The 22687-nt window shown below is 41.8% G+C and overlaps 1 protein-coding gene across 3 annotated transcripts in view; it reads right to left on the minus strand.

Annotated features, from left to right (window-relative positions):
- The window catches only part of THRAP3 (thyroid hormone receptor associated protein 3), a 55693-nt gene that overhangs the window by 23216 nt on the left and 9790 nt on the right, over positions 1-22687 (minus strand). For all 3 annotated transcript variants that reach the window (XM_056557147.1, XM_056557148.1, XM_056557149.1), the window contains exons 2-3: positions 19738-19793; positions 8849-9009 (exon numbers count right to left, since the gene is read on the minus strand). In XM_056557147.1, the coding sequence (XP_056413122.1) occupies positions 8849-8976 (128 nt within the window). In that variant the 5' untranslated portion in view covers positions 8977-9009; positions 19738-19793. The remainder of the gene's footprint in view (positions 1-8848; positions 9010-19737; positions 19794-22687) is intronic.

The raw sequence follows: 22687 nt of genomic DNA on the forward strand, positions 1-22687 counted from the left end.
AGACACCCACTTGTGGCAGCTGCACAGAGGGATGTCACGCCCCCTCCCATAGACTTGCATTAGGGGGTTGGGGCATGACATCTCAAGGGGGTGGAGTCATGACGTTTCAAAACTCTGGCCCCGTAGTTGTGACCCTTCAGACACGGAGCGAACATAGTTCTGTGCAGCTGACACAGGTGGGTGTCTGCATGAGAGATTGCAGGGGTCCCTAACAGCGGGACATCCGCGATCAGACATCTTTTCCCCTAGCCAAAGGATAGGGGACAAGATGTCTTAGGGCCAGAGTACCCCTTTAAAACAGAAGAAAAAAAAAGGAGTAGCATCTGTTCCCCATTTTATCTAATTCATTATGATTCACACCTATTTTGGCTTCAAAACTGAACTGTGTAAGAGCCTCCCTTACATAGGGTAATTATCAGTCTGTTCAGTTGGTTATCACCCTGTGATATAGGGGCCTTAAACAAAGCCAACTTAAATTAGTCAGCTGATAAATTTGGTGCATCTTTCCACTCTGGCTTTAGACCAACCACTTGTTAGGCTGCTTTCATACTATAAAATTCATCCATTTTAAAGATCCGTTTGATGTTCCGTCATGAAAACCCTGAAAATCGGCCAAATGGCCGTTAGAAAATCCCATTATAGTCTATGGGATTTTTACATTATCGTTTTTAATCCGTTATGGTCCGTTCTTAATAACGGACGTTATTTTGTGACGGAAGATAGTAACGGAAGAAATAGTGCATGCACTATTTCTTCCATTCATTCTCCCGTCACAAAATAACGTCCGTTATTAATAACGGACCATAACGGATTAAAACGGATAATGTAAAAATCCCATAGACTATAATGGGATTTTCTAACGGACGTATGGGATTTTCTAACGGCCGTTTAATGGACGATTTTCAGGGTTTTTATAATGGAACATCAAACGGATCTTTAAAACGGATTAATTTTATGGTGTGAAAGCAGCCTTAGCTTACTTTACAACAAGATGTTGTTCCACAATTTTGGCGCAATTTGTGACTTGCAGAGTTGGACATAAATCATGCCTCTTTTCCCAATGATGTGCCCCAAAGAGAGGTCTTAAAAGGGTCTAAAAAAAACAAAACAAAAGTTTTTTCTGCACATTACCAAAGAATTCTGACACATTTGCAATAGTAAACCTTCCTTTTAAATGGATTTCTATAGCTTTTAGTAAATCAAGATCAAGCTCTTACACATCTTTACAAGGAATAAGTTAATTTCCCAGCTTGTTTTTATCACAACACTCAATCTACACTGAAGGAGGAGTGTTTTGTTTTTACACATTATAATTTTGGTTTTATCTTATATTTTGTTAAATTAAAGGGATAACATTGTAAAATTAGATCAGTTTGGCAACCATTAAAACAAAGTCTGTAGGAAGTAAAGGAAACAAAAAGTTGAAACATTAGACCAAATCCCACAACACCCAAGGGACTAAACTTCTCTTTTATAAAACTTGTTCCAAGCATTTGCAATCTGTGGATTCTCTGGAGTTTCCCCCGACAGCTGAAAGATGTAGCTAATGCAGCATTTTATGTGTACAAACACAGTTCTTTCAGATGTGCGAAAATATTACTGAATATAAAATGCTGCATTAGGCTTTAGCTGTAAGGAAAGTAGAAGTGCAAGTAATACTTAAGCAATGTTATTAAAAGAAAAAAAACTTAACCCCAAAATAAAAAGTCACCAACTACAAGGATAATATATCAAAATAGTATCAAATTGTATTAGCTTACATAAAACATTAAAAAGGCATTAGGAAGCTATCAGGGCTCCACACTACACTCTGTGAAAATGTGATGGTAACGACAAAAAGCATGGAAAGCCAGGTATACTAAATAGAAAAAAAATCACACATGTACCCCAATGTACATTTCATGCTCAGAATGTTTTGTCAGGGGGGCATGACTCCTCATATTAACCACAAAGATACGTTTTTAATGTGGCTCAGCATTAGTATTTTCTGCCATGATTTCATTGAATTAACGCTATTAAAAAGTAAGGCATAACTTGATTGTAAATACACAAGCATTTACAGTTCTACAGTCAGCTACTTCTATTCTTTTAATTTAACATCTCATTTATTATGTGAAGAGGAATAGCGTCAGACAAACCTGGTTGCTACACTGGCAAAGTAACTAGAAAATATGTCCTGAGCCTACCAGGTGCATACTGTATGCATTCTTCTGCAAAATAGTGAGAGCGTAGGGGCAGAAAGACTACTAAGGAATCTGTTTTGGGCCACAGCTTCAGTTCAGTTCACTATTTAACCACCCAGGGAGGTAAAAGAAGTTTTTATAATCTTTGGAAGGAGGGAGGGGAAGGATGTAAAGAAAAAAATAAATAAATAAATAAAACACTTTCCTGGCTCCAAATCTGGCAAACAGAATACAATTCTTCTCTAGAATCTTTTAAAATGAACCTGTATTATAACACTCCAGAAATGCATCCAGTCCCGTTTAAACTCTGACTCAAAGGAAATTCCAGTGCAGCAGCCTATCAGGGTGGAGATATATCAAAACATGTCCATGTCCAGAGGAAAAGTTGCCCAGTACCTCGCTTCTTTCATTTTTAACAAGGCCTCTGCAAAATGAAAGAAGCGATCTGATTGGTTGCTCTGGGCAACTTTTCCTTCGCACAGGTTTTGATAAATCTCCCCCATAGTATTTAATGGGATTCTGCTGTACCTTGCACACTGCTGAATTTTCCCAGTGGAAAATTCTACCACGGAGGTTATGATTCCAGACTCTGCCGAAAGAATGAACATGTCCGCTGATATTTGCATTGCCGTAAATGGTAACCATGCACATTCGAGACAGTCAGTGCCTGCTTGTGCATAGAATTTTTTTCTAGGCAAACACTCCATAATGTGAATGCACCCTTATAGTTCTGAACATGGCTGCCAGAGACTCTCTTCCCCCAAGTTCCACAGCCATACTTGTTCAGAGTGTCATAAATCATGGCCAGCATATAGCTATTGTGTGGGGTGCTTAAAGAGAAGGAAAATCCACTAAATGAAGCAGATGACATGACTTAGGCTGCTAATACATAGGATAGTAGTAATAAAAATAAACAAACAGGTTTTCACCTTACTAAATTTTTGCCTTTATGGGTCTGTTCCAAGTGTCTGAAATAATGCATTTAAAAATATCTAAATTAAAAAGTATCTAAATAAAATTGTTTCAGCAGTAGCAGATTGCCAACACAGATTGTGCCTTAAGATGGGTTCACAAGTGCTGTCTACTAAGATTTTCAATGTTACAAAAAAATAAAAATAAAAAACTATTGATATTGTGAATGGTGCTTCACACACCTCCATTGTCATGATGTGGGATACATAATCAAAAGCACTTTTTTACATTTGTTTCTAAAACTAGGTATGAGTTGTCTAGTCCTGAAAAATCACAAATTCAGTAATAAACTGGAAAAAAAAAAAAAGGTAAATACTGTATGTAACTGTATTTTTGCAGCAAAAAGTACATAAAATACCTACAGAGAATATCAGTTGGTAATAAGTAGCTCCCATCTTGTGTCTTAGTTCTGTTTATGAAAAGGTGCTTTCCAATGCCAGTATCCAGGCCAAAAGCAAACATCTGATTATACAAAAATGGTTCAACACATATAAGCATTAAAAACTTGTAAAAACACAAGAGTTTTCTGAGATGTTTATAAAAAAAAATCTAAATGTATAACCGATTTAACTAAGGAGAAATTAGTCTGAATGTATTGTGTGTTTCACTTCTGCAAATCTATCAAGTCAGGATCTAGTGAATCCTTCTCGATCTACAAGGAAGAGAAATATCTGTTTTCAGGAAGAATTCTTTCACAGGACTGAAAACTAACCATGCCAAAAATGATCTAAATACTGGACCGAAATATGAAAGTAGTAAAATATTAATGGAACTGCCAAAAGCTAGTGCTAAAAGTGTAAAGGAAAAAAAAAAAAAAGACTGACTTTACTAGCCCACTGCTGAATGTGGCTGGTTTAAGAATAATCTAAGCAAAACCCATAAAAAAAATAAAAAAGGGCTATCATACAGATTTACAAGGATAGCAAAGTATGCCACGTGGATTACAAGGGCTGCAGTTATTAAAGCAGAGTTACAAGGGGTTAAAACTTACATTCTTTACAAGAATATGAGATAACCAAAAACTCTATGCACAGAATGCCTGGGAAGATGGCCAGAACATGCAGAATTTCTTAGTCTATAAATATCAGCTAAATCCCAGTAAAAGGTTTAATAAAGAAAAAACAAGCTGGGTCTAGGAACACTGAGAACAACATTATTCTTAACAGAACTAAATGAAGACACTTCTACAAAGTCCATCAGGGAGCAATGGATTCTACACACACTTTACCAAGAGTCTGTGCAAAACATTATAAAAAAGACATCAATGGATATAGCCCTATTCCTGCATGCAAGTAACTGAAGACCCAAATAGACATTAAATCAAGCCCAAGATCTTACCTCTTCTTTGATTTCATTGGATTCAAGTAAGTGTTACCATAAGAGCAAGATCATTTGCTGTGGACTGAACTGCTACTGAGATCTAAGCTATATCTAAAAGAGTCCACACAGATTGTGTAAAACACACCCGGGAGAGCATCGCTCGTCTTATAGTGCCCAGGAGAATAGAGATTTCTGCTCTGAGCAGCCGCAGGTTATAGCACTGGAGAAAGTGAGGTTCTACTCAGAAAAAGGAGTAGGAAAAAGGAGAGACTTTCAACAGCCTCCTGAGCCAAGACGATGTTTAGCAGCTATTGGCAAATAAAGAACAGAAAGTTTCACAGACGGACTAATGCATGTCACACAATACAGAGATACGAGGAGGAGTTAATTTGCCTAGAAACTCAAGTACAGAGTTTAGATCCCACATGGGACAGACACTATCAATTTAAACCACTTGACATAACGGGCAGATTCAAGGGAGCAAAGCCTCCGCCCATAAGATTCAATTAATTTCACACGTGTCTCACAGGGATGTTACCCGTGTGCCTTATGTACCTTCTGAACGTTAACCTTTAATGTGCTCCAACACAACTAAGAGCATCTTATCTGAACAAATACTACAACTACTAAAGGATATAGAGATCTACACACACACACACACACACACACACATATATTTACGTTGTGGGTTTACAGCTTTTAACCTATACATTAACCCCTTAAGACATTTGACATAGACGTATGTCCTGTTGCCCTGGTATTTTACTTAACATAACGTACATTTACATCCTCTACATAAAGGAAAAACAGTAGGTTCTCTCTTCATGCACGGCGGTTCCCGACACCGATGCCTGCCACTAACCCTTCAGATGCCGTGATTAAAACTAGTCGCAACATTTGAAGCACTGCGGGGGCTTTGTATGGCTTATCTGAAAACTAGTGGCATAACCACAGGGATCCAATGAGCCAAGATAGTGGCCAGAGGCCTCTTCAATTACCTCCGGACGTTCTCAGGCCTTCTGGCAGTTCAGAGAAAAAGATCAATGATGATGCTGATTAGTATTATGTCTATAGCCCTTAACAGTATTAGCAATCTAATGAATGCCTTAAATAGTACTCTATAAAGAAAAATATATAATAAAAAAATCTTGGGATTAAATTTTTTTTATGTTTACGAGGTTCACCGTGCAGGATAAATAATGTTTTATTTTAATAGTTCAGACAATTATGCATGCGGCGATACCAAATGTGTTTATTTTTATATTTTTTGAGTGCAAAATAAAAAAAAGGGGGTGATTTAAACTCTTGATATGGAAGGTGTTGAACGGAATCTCTGCTCGCAGAATTTCATGAGCAAAGATTCCATTTGGCAGCAGCCGCAGAAATACTTTGTCGGTAGGACTATGCTGCCCTCCGCAGTCACCATTGACAGCAATGCAGGGCTCACAGACTTCTGTGCAAAGAATAAACATGTTCTTTGCGCAGATCATTTTTAGACGCTGCCGTGAAAGCAGATTTAATGGGTTAATAGCCGCCCACGGTGATCGATGCATGCTATTAACCCCTTAAGGACGGACCCATTTTTTTGCCTCTATGACCAGGCTCTTTTTTAAATTTGCCATGCATCTCTTTAAATGGTAATAACTTTAGAACGCTTTTTTTTTGAGTGGAGTGACTGAGATTTTTCCGTGACATATTGTACTTTAAGTGGTGCATTTTTTTTGACACATGCAGCATTTTTTGCTAAAAACTCCAAAATGTTGTGAAAAACTGGAAAATTTATGGCGTTTAACATTTTTATGGTGTACAATGTGCGATAAAAGTGATGTTACATTTATTCTGTGGGTCAGTACAATAATGGCGATACCCATTTTATATGGCTTTCTATGTTCCTTTTCCTAACAAAATTATTTTTCTGCCATTCATTTTCCAACAGCCGTAACTTTTATTTTTCATCTGACGCCATTGAGTAAGGGCTTATTTTTTCCGGGATGAAGCTGTACTTTTTATTGGTATCATTTTTGCGATATGTGCTACCTTTTGATCTTTTTTATTCCGCTATTTGTACCAAAACTAGCAAATTGTGCAAATTGTTTTTTACGGCGTTAACCGTGCGGGATAATTTACATTGCAGTTTTATAGTACACTTCATTACGGATGTGGCAATACCAATTATGTATATGATTTGTGTTTTTGATTTTTGGTTATAATAAAGGGCTTTTATTGGGAAATGTGCATTTATTTATTAAAATTTTTTTTTTTACACCATACTTTTATTGAAGAACTTTTTATTTGATTTTTTACAGGTTATACTATGCTGCATTACATTTGTACTGCAGCATAGTATGACCTGATCAGCTGCACACAGCATACCCTGTGCGATCCAGCCCTTGGCTTCCGTAGCAGGCAGACAGGAGGACATGATCTGACATCCCCCTGTCAACACCATAGATGGCATGATCAGGATTGATCACGGCATCTACGGGGTTAATGGTGCCGGGACCGGCATGATCGCGGCTCCAGCAGCTGCGGCGGGACTCTGGCTGTGATGGACAGCCGGGTCCCGCCGCCGATCTCCTGCGCTGCCCTCGGCAGTGCTGGAGATCGTTACGACGTATGCATACGTCAAATCGCGCGAACGTGTCGGGTGCTGGAACGTATGCATACGTCCTATAGGGAAGGGATTAACGGCAGCCTTTAACTTCAGGAATTAGCTGAGGGCACCCCGGTATGGTCCAGGCTTCAGTCAGGAGCCCGCGACATACACCCTTAATGGCACAATGACGTGTATAAACCTCCTTGGCCATTAAGGGGTTAAAGAAGATGTCAGATAGGACATTTTGAAATTAGGGGGCAGCAACAAAGGTTATAAAAAAACTAAATAAAAAAAATTTAAATACAATACGCTGATCTGGTAATCTGGTAGTCCCTTTATGATCTTACTTTACATCCCAGGAGTAACAACAAGTCCCTACAAACAGGGGACCGATTACTGGTGGTTAGGTGCTACATTAACTGCCATTACTACTCAAATGTCAGATACAAAAACACTTTTGATATGTTGTAAAGCACGTAAAACCAATAAGTTTTGCCATTGCTTTCATTCAAAAATTTTCAGTATTTCATACTGAAAAAGCCAGTAAAACAACTGCCCCCCCCTGCCTGCTTGGACACATACCAGTCCTGCTGTGTCCATGCATCATCACCTATGTCATGGACACACTTCCTTGATTGACAGCGGTGAGTGCAGGGCTCACAGCTGGAGGAAAAATCCTCCCACTGTCAGCTTGTGTCCCACTACTGTCAGTGAGGACAAGCTGGGAGTTGTAGTTTTGCTAATTCTAGGGGAGATGTGAGCAGAGAGTATACTGAGGGAGGGGGCGGAGACCTGCATAATTAGACCACGCCCCCTCCCTATGAGAGGAATTCAGATTAGTGAGCTTAAGTAAAAGTGTAATAAAGAATAAATAAAGGTGCTAGACACATGAAAATTAGACACAACATACATGGTCAGGATTAGGTACTGAGTGATATATTTAAAAAAAATAAATGTTTTTTTTTTGTTGGATCTGACGGGTATGCTTTAAAGAAATATTCCGGCCTAAGACATTTATCCCCTATCCAAAGATGTCTGATTGCATGGGTCCCGCCGATATCCGTGCAGTTCCTGGCCGGACCCCTGCGATCAGACATCTTTATTCCTTATCCTCTGGATAGGGGATAAGATGTCTAAGGCCGGAAAACCCCTTTAAGGGGGTACGCCGCCCCTAGACATCTTATCCCCTATCCAAAGGATAGGGGACAAGATGTCAGATCACGGGGGTCCCGCAGCTGGGGACCCCGGGATCTCGGCTGCAGCACCCACCTCAATGGCTTCCGGCAACACTGGAGGCTTCGGATCCCGGCCACGCGAGTGGAAGAGAGTGACGTCACAACTCCGCCCCCGTGTGAAGTCACGCCCCGCCCCTCAATGCAAGTCTATGGGAGGGGGCAGCCATCACACGGGGGAGGAGTCGTGACGTCACGCTCTTCCGCTGGTGTGATCGAGATGCGAAGCCTCCAGCGTTGCCGCAAGCCACTGAGGTGGGTGCTGCAGCCGAGATCCCGGGGGTCCCCAGCAGTGGGACCCCCGCGATGTCTAGGGGCGGAGTACCCCTTTAAGCCAGTCATAAGCAGCATCAATCCCACTGTTTTCCATTAGATTCTGCTTCACATTTACACTACAGAATTTCTGTGGTGCCCGTTACAGATTTTATAGTGTAAATGATTATTTATTTTTAAAGACACTTGCTATTTGAGGCCTAATTATTATTTTTTGTTATTTTCAAACACTTAGCAATATGTGGTTTTAATAAATATGAACTTGCATTTACCTGTGCCTCCGTTTCCGAGAGTGTGACAGAGACCTCGAACGGGACCGAGATTTAGAGAATGAACGAGATCTTGAGCGAGATATGGAGCGGGATGACCCCGACCTGGACTTTGACTTGTTTTTGGACATCTTTCAAACACCACACAGACCTTGTGAAGTAATCTAAACAGAAAAGATAAAAAATAAATCAGTAATCAATAAATGAATGCAGATAAAGTTTAACTTACCCACTCCATGCAAGCTATTTAATTTATGACACCCTGATATTTATAAGTACTCTATTATTACTGTATACTTGCGTTAAACCAATCATATCCAAACACATTCTCAAAATGTGAGAAGAAATAGACTGACTCATTTCTTTAGAGTATGTTTCCACTGGGCATATTACAAACATCAAAGTAGTTTGGATTTATAAAAGAAAAACCTCACCCACATACTGCATAAACATTTTGTACAGAATCCATGTAGCATCTGACATGCAGTGTAGCTTTAAATTCAGCAGCATGCCAAAAATATACCCCATTCAAAGGGGATGTCAAAATGAAAATAAAAATCCACAGGTATTGTAGATTTTTCAGATATCAATTTTATTTTTAAAGAATTCCCATAACCCACAATAGCAATTCCACATCAAAATGTGTAAATTCTTCAAATTATCCATGGCAAAAAATTCCACATCATTCTGGTCCATTGTGACCTCAATCATATAATGGTCAATGCCCGGTTTTCTCTACAAAGCTCTGCCCCCTTTGAATAGGAGATGCTTCTAGAGTATTGTGTCATTATTGACCTCAGCGTGTAATTGTGTGCAGGCACCTTTGTCACACCGATATAGCAACAAACCGGCAGAGATCTATAAAACACTTAACTTCTATTTTTTACATAATATTATGAGAAAAACACTACTGAGAAAAAAATGCAAGTGAGGTTTTTAACCTGAGTTTTTAGGACTATTTTAATCATTAAGAATGATGGTAAAAAGAACATTATACAATTGCCAGTAGCAGGGTATACATTTTTAAATGACGTTGTCAGCTCACCTAGCTAAAAGTTCTTTTGAGGCCAGCCATGCATTGGATTTCATTGGTGTCCTGCATTTTAATGGAAAAACTTATGTAGCGTGCAGCACTATTGTAGACTTCTAAAACTGTAGTGCTCAAAAAGAAGTCTGTGAATGAAGCCTCCAACACAGATGTGAACAGAGCCTAATGGACAGATCCTGCTCCTGTCACTTGTCAAGTGGATTAGTTTGCTGTTAAACAATTAACAGCTGAACCCGGTCAAGTTACACCTTCCGAGACCAAGAGACCATTCTACAAGCAGTGTTTCATGAAATATTTACAAACTATCACCTGTTTAATAGCTAATCTCCGCTAATCCTGGGGCCGTTACGCTGTAAGTTATTATAGGAGCACAGCTGTACCAAAACAGATCTAGTAGTCAACGCACAGTAAGAATGAAATTTTGGAGGTCAAAGATCCTATCATAGTCAGCAATGGCAGTTTTCTAATTGAATCTGTAGACAAAATTTACTTTTTGCACATATCTAACAAATTTGATGCTTCAGGACTATCAAAACTGGCATATTAGGAAAGATCCTCATTTAAAATAAACATAATAAATAGATTACTTTTATTAAAGATCAAGATCTATTTCCTAGAGGACTTGAACAGCTCATATGCTACCTTTTATATTTTACCACATAAGAGATGACAAGAGATAGAAGTAACAAGTGCTGATCCAATCACTAGCCGAATCACTAGCCGAAGGCTGTCCGGGCATGCTGGGAGTTGTAGGTTTGCCACAGCTGGAGGCACACTGGTTGGGAAACACTGCACTAGTGCTTGCTTCACAGGGCTGATCCTATAGCCTCAACTTCTATGTATAGTGTACAACCTACAAAAGCTTTTAATTTAGTTTTATAAGATTGAATTCCCACTTCTCATTGGAATGTGAAAAAATAAAAAATACGGCATGTTTGGCAATAGAACATATTTTAGATACAGTAACCCCCCGACCTACGATGGCCCAGACATATGATCAAATCGACATACGATGGCCTCTCAGAGGCCATCGCATGTCGATGTCAGCATCAACATACGATGCTTTATTATGTCGGGGCCATCGCACTAAGTGCTATCCGGCAGCGCAAAATGCTTAAGCTGCTGCCGGATACCAGCTTCATGTTCCCCGTGTGGTGCGGTAAGTATTACTTACCCCTCCACGATGCTCCGGGGTGCCCTCTGGGTCCAGCGCTGGTCTTCCGGAGTCTTCTCGGCCCTCTCCAATTACGTCAATACGCTGCTGCGCACGTCATCCAATAGGAATGGCGTACGCAGCGGCGTAATGACGTCGCTATGCAGGCCCAGTAAGGCCTTGCGGAATACAGCAGAGGCCCGGAGAAGACCAGGAGAGCCCAGCGGAGGCCCGGAGAAGACCAGGAGAGCCCAGCGGAGGCCCGGAGAAGACCAGGAGAGCCCAGCGGAGGCCCGGAGAAGACCAGGAGAGCCCAGCGGAGGCCCGGAGAAGACCAGGAGAGCCCAGCGGAGGCCCGGAGAAGACCAGGAGAGCCCAGCGGAGGCCCAGGGTCACCATCGCGAGCGGCGGGCACAGGTGAATACAGCTTCCTATACTTTACATTGCACGAATCCCTCAACATACGATGGATTCGACAAACGATGGCTCGTTTGGAACGAATTACCATCGTATGTTGAGGGACCACTGTACTTGAAAAATCCGCCACATATCTGCGGCGAACTCACAGGAAAGTTTGCATATCCAGTGGATTCTGGTGCAAATGTACCATGTACATAAATTGACATTCAGCAGATTGGTCATTATTTTCTGACCAGTGGGGGTCTGGTGGCCTCATTCACTTATAAGGAGTGATGTAGTTAGCATCACCACAGTGCAATAGACAGGTTTGATGGAAAAAGCCCTGCACCAGTGATGTCGTCCCTCTCACTATTGGTCTGGATTTACTGATCGATGCTTTTTTCCTCATTTTTTATTTTCCTGATAGATGCTATATGAATGATAATTTGGGTTGTCAGCAGTGCTGTGGAGTCTTTTAGGGGCTGTATACTAAAGAGAAATCCAAAAAAAAGAAATGCATTTCCTCTGATGTCATGACCACAGTGCTCTCTGCTGACCTCTGCTGACCATTTTAGGAACTGTCCAGAGCAGGAGAAAATCCCCATAGCAAACATATGCTGCTCTGGCCAGTTCCTAAAATGGACAGCAGAGGTCAGCAGAGAGCACTGTGGTCATGACATCAGAGGAAATGCATTTCTTTTTTGGATATCTTTTTAGTATACAGCCCCTAAAAAGTACTGGAAGGATTAAGATTTTTTAATAGAAGTGATTTACAAATCTGTTTAAGTATTTTTTTTTTATTTAAGTTTTCCATGGGAGTACCCCTTTAAGTAAATATGTTTTTTCAGGACTAGAGACACTAACTATTGACCCTCCATTCCTTTCACTTATACAAGACTGAAGCTGTAAACCATTGGAAAAACTGCCGTCATTCAGCTAAGGCTATAAAAACTTGTAAGCTCCGATTGTTGCCTTAAACTTTAATACATTTGCATATTAATACAGAGGAGTGGGAGGTACAAAAAATTGCAGAGTCTGAGTCGGAACATTTATCTACCGACTCCACAGCCCTGGTTATCAGTGATGGGAGAGTATAATAATAAAACTGACTTGCAAGGGCAGAGAATCTTTCAACTAGTTACTGTAATATCTATGCGAAACCCATAAGGGGAACAGAAAAACACTTAAATTGCCAGCTCAGCTGCACTGTAAATAACTATTTATTTGTGAGCCTGCTGCTCCCTGGAGTTCAGCTGACAAGCTTAAAAACAGCAGGTGAAAGACTGAAACCTGTTTATCACTTGGATACCCTAGAGACATTGGCACCCACCTGGGAACATAGGGTGGAACAAACAGCCTAAGGGAACAGAGGATTCCTGGGTAAAATCCAACCAATGACACAAAGCCGCATCAGTAAAGTGACATTACAACCAAAAAGCTAAGTTAAGCATATGACTATAACCTGAACAATCAAGGCCCTGTGTTTACTGACACTTTAAGGGTTAACAGAACTCAGGAGAAGAACAATGATGTTTGTCCAGCTTGAATAAAACAATGCACAGAAGTTTCCAAATGATCTAAAACCAGTTTTTACCCTGGGGCATTTCTGACATGATGAGATGGAAGGCGATAGATTTAGATGATAGATATTCTTAAGAGCACATCAAAAAGAAAAAGTATTAAGATAAAAGGAAATGTTAAAACCAAAAAATTAAAGTATTACATCCACACAAAAAAAAAAGGAAATGCCTTTGTAAGGATGCAGAGCAGTAGGGCCAATGGAATGTGTGCGTTATGAATTTGTAGGATAAAGATAGGAGACATAAAATGCGAGTTCACAATGCCACCCGTTTTAAAACAAAACACAGTTTTAGTTAGGTATCTTTAAATATACTAGAAGTGCTTATGGCCAGTGCTCAAGTCTTTCAAAATTTAGGACGTATTCAAGTATAGTAAAGTTTGTGTTATAACAGGAAAGAGAAAAAATAACTGACAAGAAACACAAATCATAAATGAGAAAATAAGCTGCAGGAAAACATCTCAGAACTTACAGTGAACAAAGAAGCAGGAATGATGCGAGGTCCTCGCTAGCACAACCAGAAAGGTCAAATTTCCTTCCTGGTTTCGTCTACAAAACTGTTTTGCAAATCTGCAATGTGTAAACTCCTCCCAGCCACCTATTAAAGTTATAGCACAGCTTAGACGTGATCCTCAATAGCTTTTTACACCACAAAGAAAATTTGCTGTTATTTAGGAAAAACACAGTCATAATCTAAAATAAATGTCTGGACAAAATCGGTATAAGGCTGCTACAATGGAATGTTACCTATTCTATATAGACCCTCAATAGCTGGAATAGTCAGAAGGGAACAAGAGAAATTGCTTGGCCATCCTGTTATTATTATTATCAGGGATCAAGCGATTATCGGATTGGCTGATATTATCGGACAATACTTACGATTGCCGTATTACCGTATCGGTATCAGCATCTAACCTTGCCGATAAGCGGCCCGGACATCCCTGTGTCCCGAAAGATGTTTTCGGGACACAGGGATGCCCCCGTCAACTCTCTGCGGCCCCACGTTAAGTTTAAAAATGCAAGGGCCGCCGGGAGATCACGTTCACTGATGTCCCGTGCATGCGCCCATAGCAACGGAAGTGTGGAGGAGTGGAACATGGAGGTGGAAGCCGCGCGCTGGCCAGCATGGTAAGTGACCAGCGGCACGTCAGCTTCGGTGCTCAGACCACCGCTCCTCCAGTCCCAGGATCTACTGCTATGGCTGCACTGGAGGAGTGGTGGTCAGAGCACTGAAGTGGGGCGGTACACAGGCATACAGCCTCCAGCCATACAGTGTATATGGCTGGAGGCTGTATGTCTGTGGGGGAACTGTACTGCCAACCTAATGTGGGGGGGGGGGGGGGAACTATACTGCCAACCTAATGTGGGGGGGGGGGGGGAACTATACTGCCAACCTAATGTGGGGGGGAACTATACTGCCAACCTAATGTGGGGGGACGGGGACGACTATACTGCCAACCTAATGTGGGAGGGGGGGGGGGGGGAGAATCTATACTGCCAACCTAATGTGGGGGGGGGGGGGGGGAGAATCTATACTGCCAACCTAATGTGGGGGGGGGGGGGGGGGGAGAGAATCTATACTGCCAACCTAATGTGGGGGGGGGGGGGAACTATACTGCCAACCTAATGTGGGGGGGTGGGGGGGAACTATACTGCCAACCTAATGTGGGGGGGGGGGGGAACTATACTGCCAACCTAATGTGGGGTGGGGGGGGGGGGGAGAAACTATACTGCCAACCTAATGTGGGGGGGGGGGGGGGGGGGAGAACTATACTGCCAACCAAATATCGTTATAGGTTATCGGCTCTAAACAAAAAAAAAAAAAAACAATATCGGTCGATCCACAATTATTATCAGATAAAATGGCTTGTGCCTTCTCAACTGAGGCTTTATTCATGTTAAATGAAATATGGCGAGAACCTTATAGATGAGCATAGCATCACTTTATCTTAGCCATTATCCCCAAAGTGACGCTAACCAGGGAAAAAAACTAAATATAACTGGGGAGAATAGAGATCGGGTATCAGTGTATATACATAAATTTACCAAGAAAAATGGCAGTGGCATAATAAAGCAACACAAAATGAAATGCTGATGAAGTCTGAATTATGGCTGATGAAAGCCGAAACGGAAGAAATAATGTCAGCACATTTCAGCTTCTATAGGGGGAAACCTGGGAGACCTGAAATTCTGCACCATGTCCTATAGCTTGAAGATATGGTTGTACTTATTGGTACATATTACCAGATTCCAAATTTTTTTAAACACATAGCTCACATGACCTTTAGGGCTTTTTTTTTTTTTTTTTTTTTTTTTTTTTAACACATTATATTAGTACTGTGTCAATCTAATTCAGTGTATTGGATGAGTCTACAACAAAAAATCTGTTACAAAGTACAGTACAAAACCCACTCATGCGTCTTCTAAAAGCTTCAGTGAACTGTAGGGACCTGCCTGGCTTCCAAATTGGCAAAAAATACAATCCACAGAAACATGTTACGCAGTGGATTTTACATGTTGTCTATGATGCCCGACTAGGTTCAAATTTGTGTTTATATTGCGCAACATTACCAAGAAACTACACTTTGTGAAACAAGGGCTTATAAACACCATTGTAATTTTTACATTTTTTTAAATCAATACTATATGTCCGGAAATCCCCAGTTTCTCATTTTATGCTGAAACTACCAAGTGTTGATTCTGAAAAACACATTTCACAACTAGAGGCTTTCCACCTGCAAGCAGGACTGACTATCAATAAAAAGCAGTACCATACTAAAAAGAGGGTTCCATAATGTCATAAATAGAAGTTACAAAAATGTGTACACACTGTAAAATATACCTTGGGTGAACAATCAAATCACAAGTTTGATTTGCCAAAGTGTCAGTGAATACAGAGGTGTGAACAATTAGTCCACTACTCCTTGCACAAGATTTGGTACATCCACCCCACTGTGCTGAAATCCTGCAAGCAGCTGCAATATGTACAGCGTGTCAGAGCTGTCAGAGTAGGTTTTGAAAGCTGCTGTAGGGTATAGAGGAAAAGCCAGTTCACCACGTTCTCCACCCAAGTTCGGCACTTAACTAGTTCTGCTGTCCCTTCATTTTCACGATACATGGGATGTCAAATCCTTACCAATTATAGTGGTGGCACATCCTTATGACATGCCACCACTTTAAGATTAAGTCTCATTCAAATTTGTGAGTTTATTTTGCTATTATGCAATTACATTTTCTATGCAAACTATCATGTGAAGGGATCACACTGTTTGAAAGCCTGTCAGGTGATAAAGAACTACACTGCTCAAAAAACATACAGGGAACACTTAAAGGGGTACTCCGGCGCTTAGACATCTTATCACCTATCCAAAGGATAGGGGATAAGATGCCTGATCGCTGGGGTCCCGCCGCTGGGGACCCCCCGTGATCTTGCACGCAGCACCCCAGTTAAAATCAGTCCCCGGAGCGAATATGCTCTGGGGACTGATTTTAACTGGGGTGCTGTGTGCAAGATCACGGGGGTCCCCAGCGATCAGGCATCTTATCCCCTATCTTTTGGATAGGGGATAAGATGTCTAAGCGCCGGAGTACCCCTTTAACCCCTTAAGGACGCAGCCCATTTGGGACTTAAGGACGCAGACAATTTAACTTTTACGTTTTCATTTTTTCCTCCTTGCCTTCAAAAAAAATCATAACTCTATTATATTGTCATCCACAGACTAGTATGAGGGCTTGTTTTTTGCGCGACCAGTTGTCCGTTGTAATGTCTTCACTAACTATCATTAAATGTATGGTGCAACCAAAAAAATACTATTTGTGTGATGAAATTAAAAAGAAAACCGCAATTTTGCTAATTTTGGAATGTTTTGTTTTCCCGCCGTACAATTTACGGTAAAAATGACGTGTTTTTTATTCTTTGGGTCAATACGATTAAAATGATACCCATGATTATACACTTTTCTATTACTGTTGCGCAAAAAAAAAAAAAAAAAAAAAAAAATCGCTAACTTTTTTACCAAATTAGTACGTTTAAAATCCCCCTATTTTGAAGGCCGATAACACTTTCATTTTTCCGTATAAGCGGCGGTATGAGGGCTCATTTTTTGCGCCGTGATCTGTACTTTTTATAGATACCATATTTGCTTATATAGAACTTTTAATCCATTTTTTATAATTTTTTTTGGGAATAAAAGGTTATTAAAAAAAAGCATCTATTTTGGACTTTTTTATTTTTACGTTCACCGTACGGTATCATTAACATTTTATTTTAATAGTTCAGATATTTACACACACGGCGATAAAAAAATATTTTATATACCGTACATATTTTGTAACACTTTTTGGGGGTGAAAAAGAAAATGGGACAATTTACGTTTCTATTAGGGGAGGGGGTTTTTCACATCTTTTACTTTATTTTTATTTTTTTACACTTTAATAGTCCCCATAGGGGACTATTTATAGCAATCATTCAATTGCTAATCCTGTTCAGTGCTTTGTATAGGACATAGCACTGATCAGAGTTATCGGTCATCTTCTGCTCTGGTCTGCAGGAAGGCAGATCAGAGCAGAAGACTCCCGGAAGGCAGCGGAGCCAGGTGAGGGGGACCTCCGGCTGCCATGCTGGATGATCGGATCACCGTGGCAGCGCTGCGGGCGAACCGATCATCCATTTTAGTGTCCGCAATGCTGCAGATGCAGTGATCTGTATTGATCACGGCATCTGAGGGGTTAATAGCGGACATCCGTGGGATCGGTGACAAAAAATAAGACCTAATATGGATTTTTAGGTGGAAAATTGAAAGGGTTTTGATTTTTAAAAGGTAAGGAGGAAAAAACGAAAATGCAAAAACTGAAAAACCCTGAGTCCTTAAGGGGTTAAGTGTTCCCTTTATTTTTTTGAGCAGTGTAGATCTATATCACTTAACACCTGACAGGCTTTCAAACAGTGTGATCCCTTCACATGATAGTTTGCATAGAAAATGTAATTGCACAATTGCAAATTAAACTCACAAATTTGAATGAGACTTAATCTTAAAGTGGTGGCATGTCATAAGGATGTGCCACCACTATAATTGGTAAGGATTTGACATCAGGGACCCCCACGTATCGTGAAAATGAAGGGACAGCAGAACTAGTTCAGTGCCGAACTTGGGTTGCTCCGTCCAGAGCATGGAGGCGCTACCAGGAGACAGGCCAGTACATCAGGAGACATGGAGGCCGTAGGAGGACAACAACCCAGCAGAAGGACCGCTACCTCAATCTTTGTGCAAGAAGGAGCAGGATAAGCACTGCCAAAATGACTTCCAGCAGGCCACAAATGTGCATGTATCCACTCAAACGGTCAGAAACAGATTCCATGAGGGTGGTATGAGGGCCCAACTTCCACAGGTGGGGGGGGAGGGGGGGTGTGCTTACAGTCCAACACAGGGCAGGACATTTGGCTTTGGTCAGAAAACACCAAGATTGACAAATTCGCCACTGGTGCCCTGTGCTCTGCACAGATGATATCAGATACACAGTGAGCACATGTGAAAGACATGCCAAAGTCTGGAGACACCGTGGAGAATGTTCTGCTGCTTGCAACATCCTCCAGCATGACTGGTTTGGCGGTGGGTCAGTAATGGTGTGGGGTGGCATTTCTTTGGGGGACCGCACAGTCCTCCATGTGCTTGCCAGAGGTAGCCTGACTGCCATTAGGTACCAAGAGGAGATCCTTAGACCCCTTGTGAGACCATATGCTGGTGCGGTTGGCCCTGGGCTCCTCCTAATGCAAGACTATGCTAGACCTGATGTGGCTAGAGTGTGTCAGCAGTTCATGCAAGAGAAAGGCATTGATGCTATGGACTGGCCTGACCGTTCCCCATACCTGAATCCAATTGAGCACATCTGGGACATCATGTCTCATTCCATCCACCAATGCCACGTTGCACCACAGACTGTCCAGGAGTTGGCAGATGCCCAGGCATTGTAGGGAGGTCATACGGGCACGTGGAGGCCACACACACACTACTGAGCCTCATTTTTACTTGTTTTAAAGGACATTACATAAAAGTTGGATCAGCCTGTAGTGTGGTTTTCCACTTTGATTTTGAGTGTGACTTCATATCCAGACCTCCATGGGTTGATAGATTTTCAATCATTCAGATCTAGGATGTGTTATCTTAGTGTTCCCTTTATTTATTTTTAAGCAGTGTATTAATGTATAATATAAAGTGCGCAGAGTGCTGTGCCTAAAGCCATGTTCACATAGCCACAAATGGGCGAGATGTCCACCTCGAAAACATGAGTGGACATTCAGTACATTCGGTTGTTTCAGCGGTGATAGCACCTTCTCCATGAGTGTAATGTATTTCTGAGGGGATTCTGCAGAAACACTGAACAGTTCAATGTTTCTGCACATGCCGGAATTGGGATTTCTGTGTCCAGCATTTGCAGCAGAAATTCTGCTGTGTACACAGTGTAGAAGAATCATATTGAAATCAATGGGACTCTGCTGCAGTGAAATATTGAGCAAATAATCCTGCGGAACTCCGCTCAGAAATTCTGCTGTGCAAATACAGCATTAGTGTGATGCAACAACCAGAACAGATTTAATTTTTCTGTCATATGAGGAATTGCAGCCTTTACAAGAAACATTTATAATCCAACAACTACCAGGTTCTGAATTAAAGATGAATTAAAGACATTTAATAGGTTTTAGATATAAAATTTACCTCAAGAAAAGAAGACTTCTGAGAGTTTAACTCATGTAGTAGACAGGTCTCTGAAACTGTGAATGAAAAAAAAAAAATATGTTATAAAATGCACAAATAGCTTTCTAGCTGCAGTTAGAACATACCTGCACTGGTTTATAGTGTACCGCTCATGCTATGTCAGAACTGTGCACAATAGCGACAAAATCCCTGAATGTGGTGCCATTCTCCGCCACCATATTATAACTCTGCAGTAGGACACAGCTTCTGCGGAGAGTGAGCGTGAAGCACTGTCTCATAATGCATAGAAATATATAGCAGGGAGTGGGCAGAACAGAGCCTCGTTCGTGCATTTAGGCATCATATTTAAAAAGAATGTCACTAAAACAAATGACTTGTGCACTGTACTGCACAATACTTATTAAAGGGGTACTCCGTCGCTAAGATATCTTATCCCCTATCCAAAGGATAGGGGGGATAAGATGCCAGATCGCGGGGGTCCTGCCGCTGGGGACCCCCCGTGATCTTCCATGCCGCACCCCGTTAGAATCAGCCCCCGGAGCCTGCTCGCTCCGGGTCTGATTACTGGCGATCACGGGGACGGAGCATAGTGACATCACGGCTCCGCCCCTGTGTGACGTCACGCACCGCTCCCTCAATGCAAGACTATGGGAGGGGGCGTTTTTGAGAGACTTGAAATTCGGGTCAAACTTTTTGTGGACTGGGGGCCACATTGGTAAAAGGTGCCATTCCCAATGTACATTATAAAACTTAAAAAGGGTGCTCCATGGCTTATTGGGTGCAAACTAGGGCCGGACGGTATTACCAAATATGTGTATCACAGTATTTTTGTAACTTATGGCGGTTCCACGGTATATAACGGTATTCTCTACCCCCCCCCCCCCCCCCCAAATTAATTATCAGCCTAGCGCTGCACTGTCCATATCGGGGTAAATACTCACATGTCACCCACAAGCACTGCCCTCCTCATCCTCCAATTTGTTGCGGGCCGCCGGCGCTGACACACTGTATTGTACGAGGTATCACTATGCCCGGGCTGCAAAATGTAAACAAAATAAACTTTAACGCACCTTCCTACGTCGGCCTCACGCTCTTCCTGGGGACGGGAATGTCTGAGAGCTGTCAGCTTATCACCGGCCGCAGCGGTGTTCCGCCTCGGCTGGTGATACCCTGAGCCCACTGTCATGTAAGAAGCCAACGTTCCCAGGAAGTAGGTGAGGCAGATGCCGGACCAACGGGAGGGGAGTTAAAGTTTATTTTGTTAATCTTTTGCAGTCCGGGCATAGGGATACAGCGTACAGTATAGAGTGTCAGCACTGGCGGCCACAACAAACAGGAGGACGAGGAGGGCAGTGCTTGCGGGTGATATGTGAGTATTTACCCGATGGGGACAGCACAGCGCTGGGCTGATAATTCATTCCCGAGGGGGAGGGGCCAAACCAGTATTGCGGCATGGATAAAAATTAATATCGTGCAGGACATAAAATTTGGTAAAGAAAAGTTGCACAGTTTGCATAACAGGCTAAAAGTTGCACATTTTTGACATGCAGCGGGGTAAAAGTTGTAGAGAGGAGGAATCATACAAAGATGAGTTCTGAAGTGATTTTTTAACTTTATCTACATGCAACGAATATATCAACCTCCATGTGCCATTATGATAAGTAGGTCCCAGAAAAGCAAACAAGGAGCTCACCAAGGGTACAGCCACAAATAAGCATGGGCACACACGGCATAGTGGTACTAAGCATGGAAGAACAAGCAAGCAGTGCCTACCCATTCTACAGTGGAGCTCATGAACAATTGACATTCAGAGACGGACCGTTCACCAGGACCTTATTGGTGAAATGCATCTTTTCATACTGTGAACTAATAAATGTCAGTAGTAATAGGAAAACATCATGTTTCCCCAGCCAACAGACAGCTGCCACATACTAACCTCCCTCAAAATAATGCTGACAGTCAGCGTGCCTCCTCACATGTGAGGCTGTATTGGGCCGGTACTTTCCCATGTGGATTTACAGTCCTGCAAAGCTGAATCTGAATCGCAGCTGTCACTAAGAGCATTTTACACCTCCTGATTAAAGTCCAAAACCAGTGTAAACAGCTTAGACTTTGCTTGGAAACAGGACAACTGTAATGGCTAGTCATAAGACAAGACAGGATACTAAAACTAGGTGCAGCATACATAGAACCCCCTCACATCTAAGTTAGCTAAGCTGAAAGCATTCCTTAGAACGAACATGCTCTGCTGCCTGCAAATAAAGCTCTGAGAATCTTACACTTGTACAGTTTAGTGGTAGACCAATGCCTGGGATAAGTTTTAAATCGTGGGGGTCTGACCGCTGCATATCTCTCTATGGGGGAGCCGTTCGACAATCTTCGGATAATGGATACTTTTTTGGTATGAGACTTCTTTAATCAGGGGGGTGGAAATAAAAATAAAAAATACTTGTCCAAGGGACTAAAACGGAGCAGAATCTACTTGTCCCTCATAAACATCCACTTGTCCTAGTACAAAATAATTTTAATGTAAATAGTATGTAAATAAGGTCTTTTATTAATAAAAACTTGATAGGCAGACCAGTATGTCACCCCATTAGGTGGATAGGGTCCCTGATAAGTAAGTCCGCCCTATTAAAGTAATACTGCAGAGCAAAATTACTTATCCTGACCGCTGGGAAACCCCTCCCCCCGATCTCTTTTAAGGGGCCCAGGCAGGAATGGGGGCTTGTCCGCATGGCGCTGCAACCAACACATCCCCCCAATTATCCCATAGGTACATGGAGGGGGCATTTCAGCAGCCGCGTCATGCATGGATGGAACATCCCCTTCATGCTGCCTGCCTCATACAAGAGATGGGGGGGGGGGTCCTTTCCTGTACCCTGATCCTCTGTTACCTGTCCTCCGCCCCCATGTGTGCTCCGGCAGGCTCAGCAGTCACTGTTGTTGA

This window comes from Hyla sarda, chromosome 2 (genome assembly GCF_029499605.1).
Source record: "Hyla sarda isolate aHylSar1 chromosome 2, aHylSar1.hap1, whole genome shotgun sequence".
Lineage (NCBI taxonomy): Eukaryota > Metazoa > Chordata > Amphibia > Anura > Hylidae > Hyla > Hyla sarda.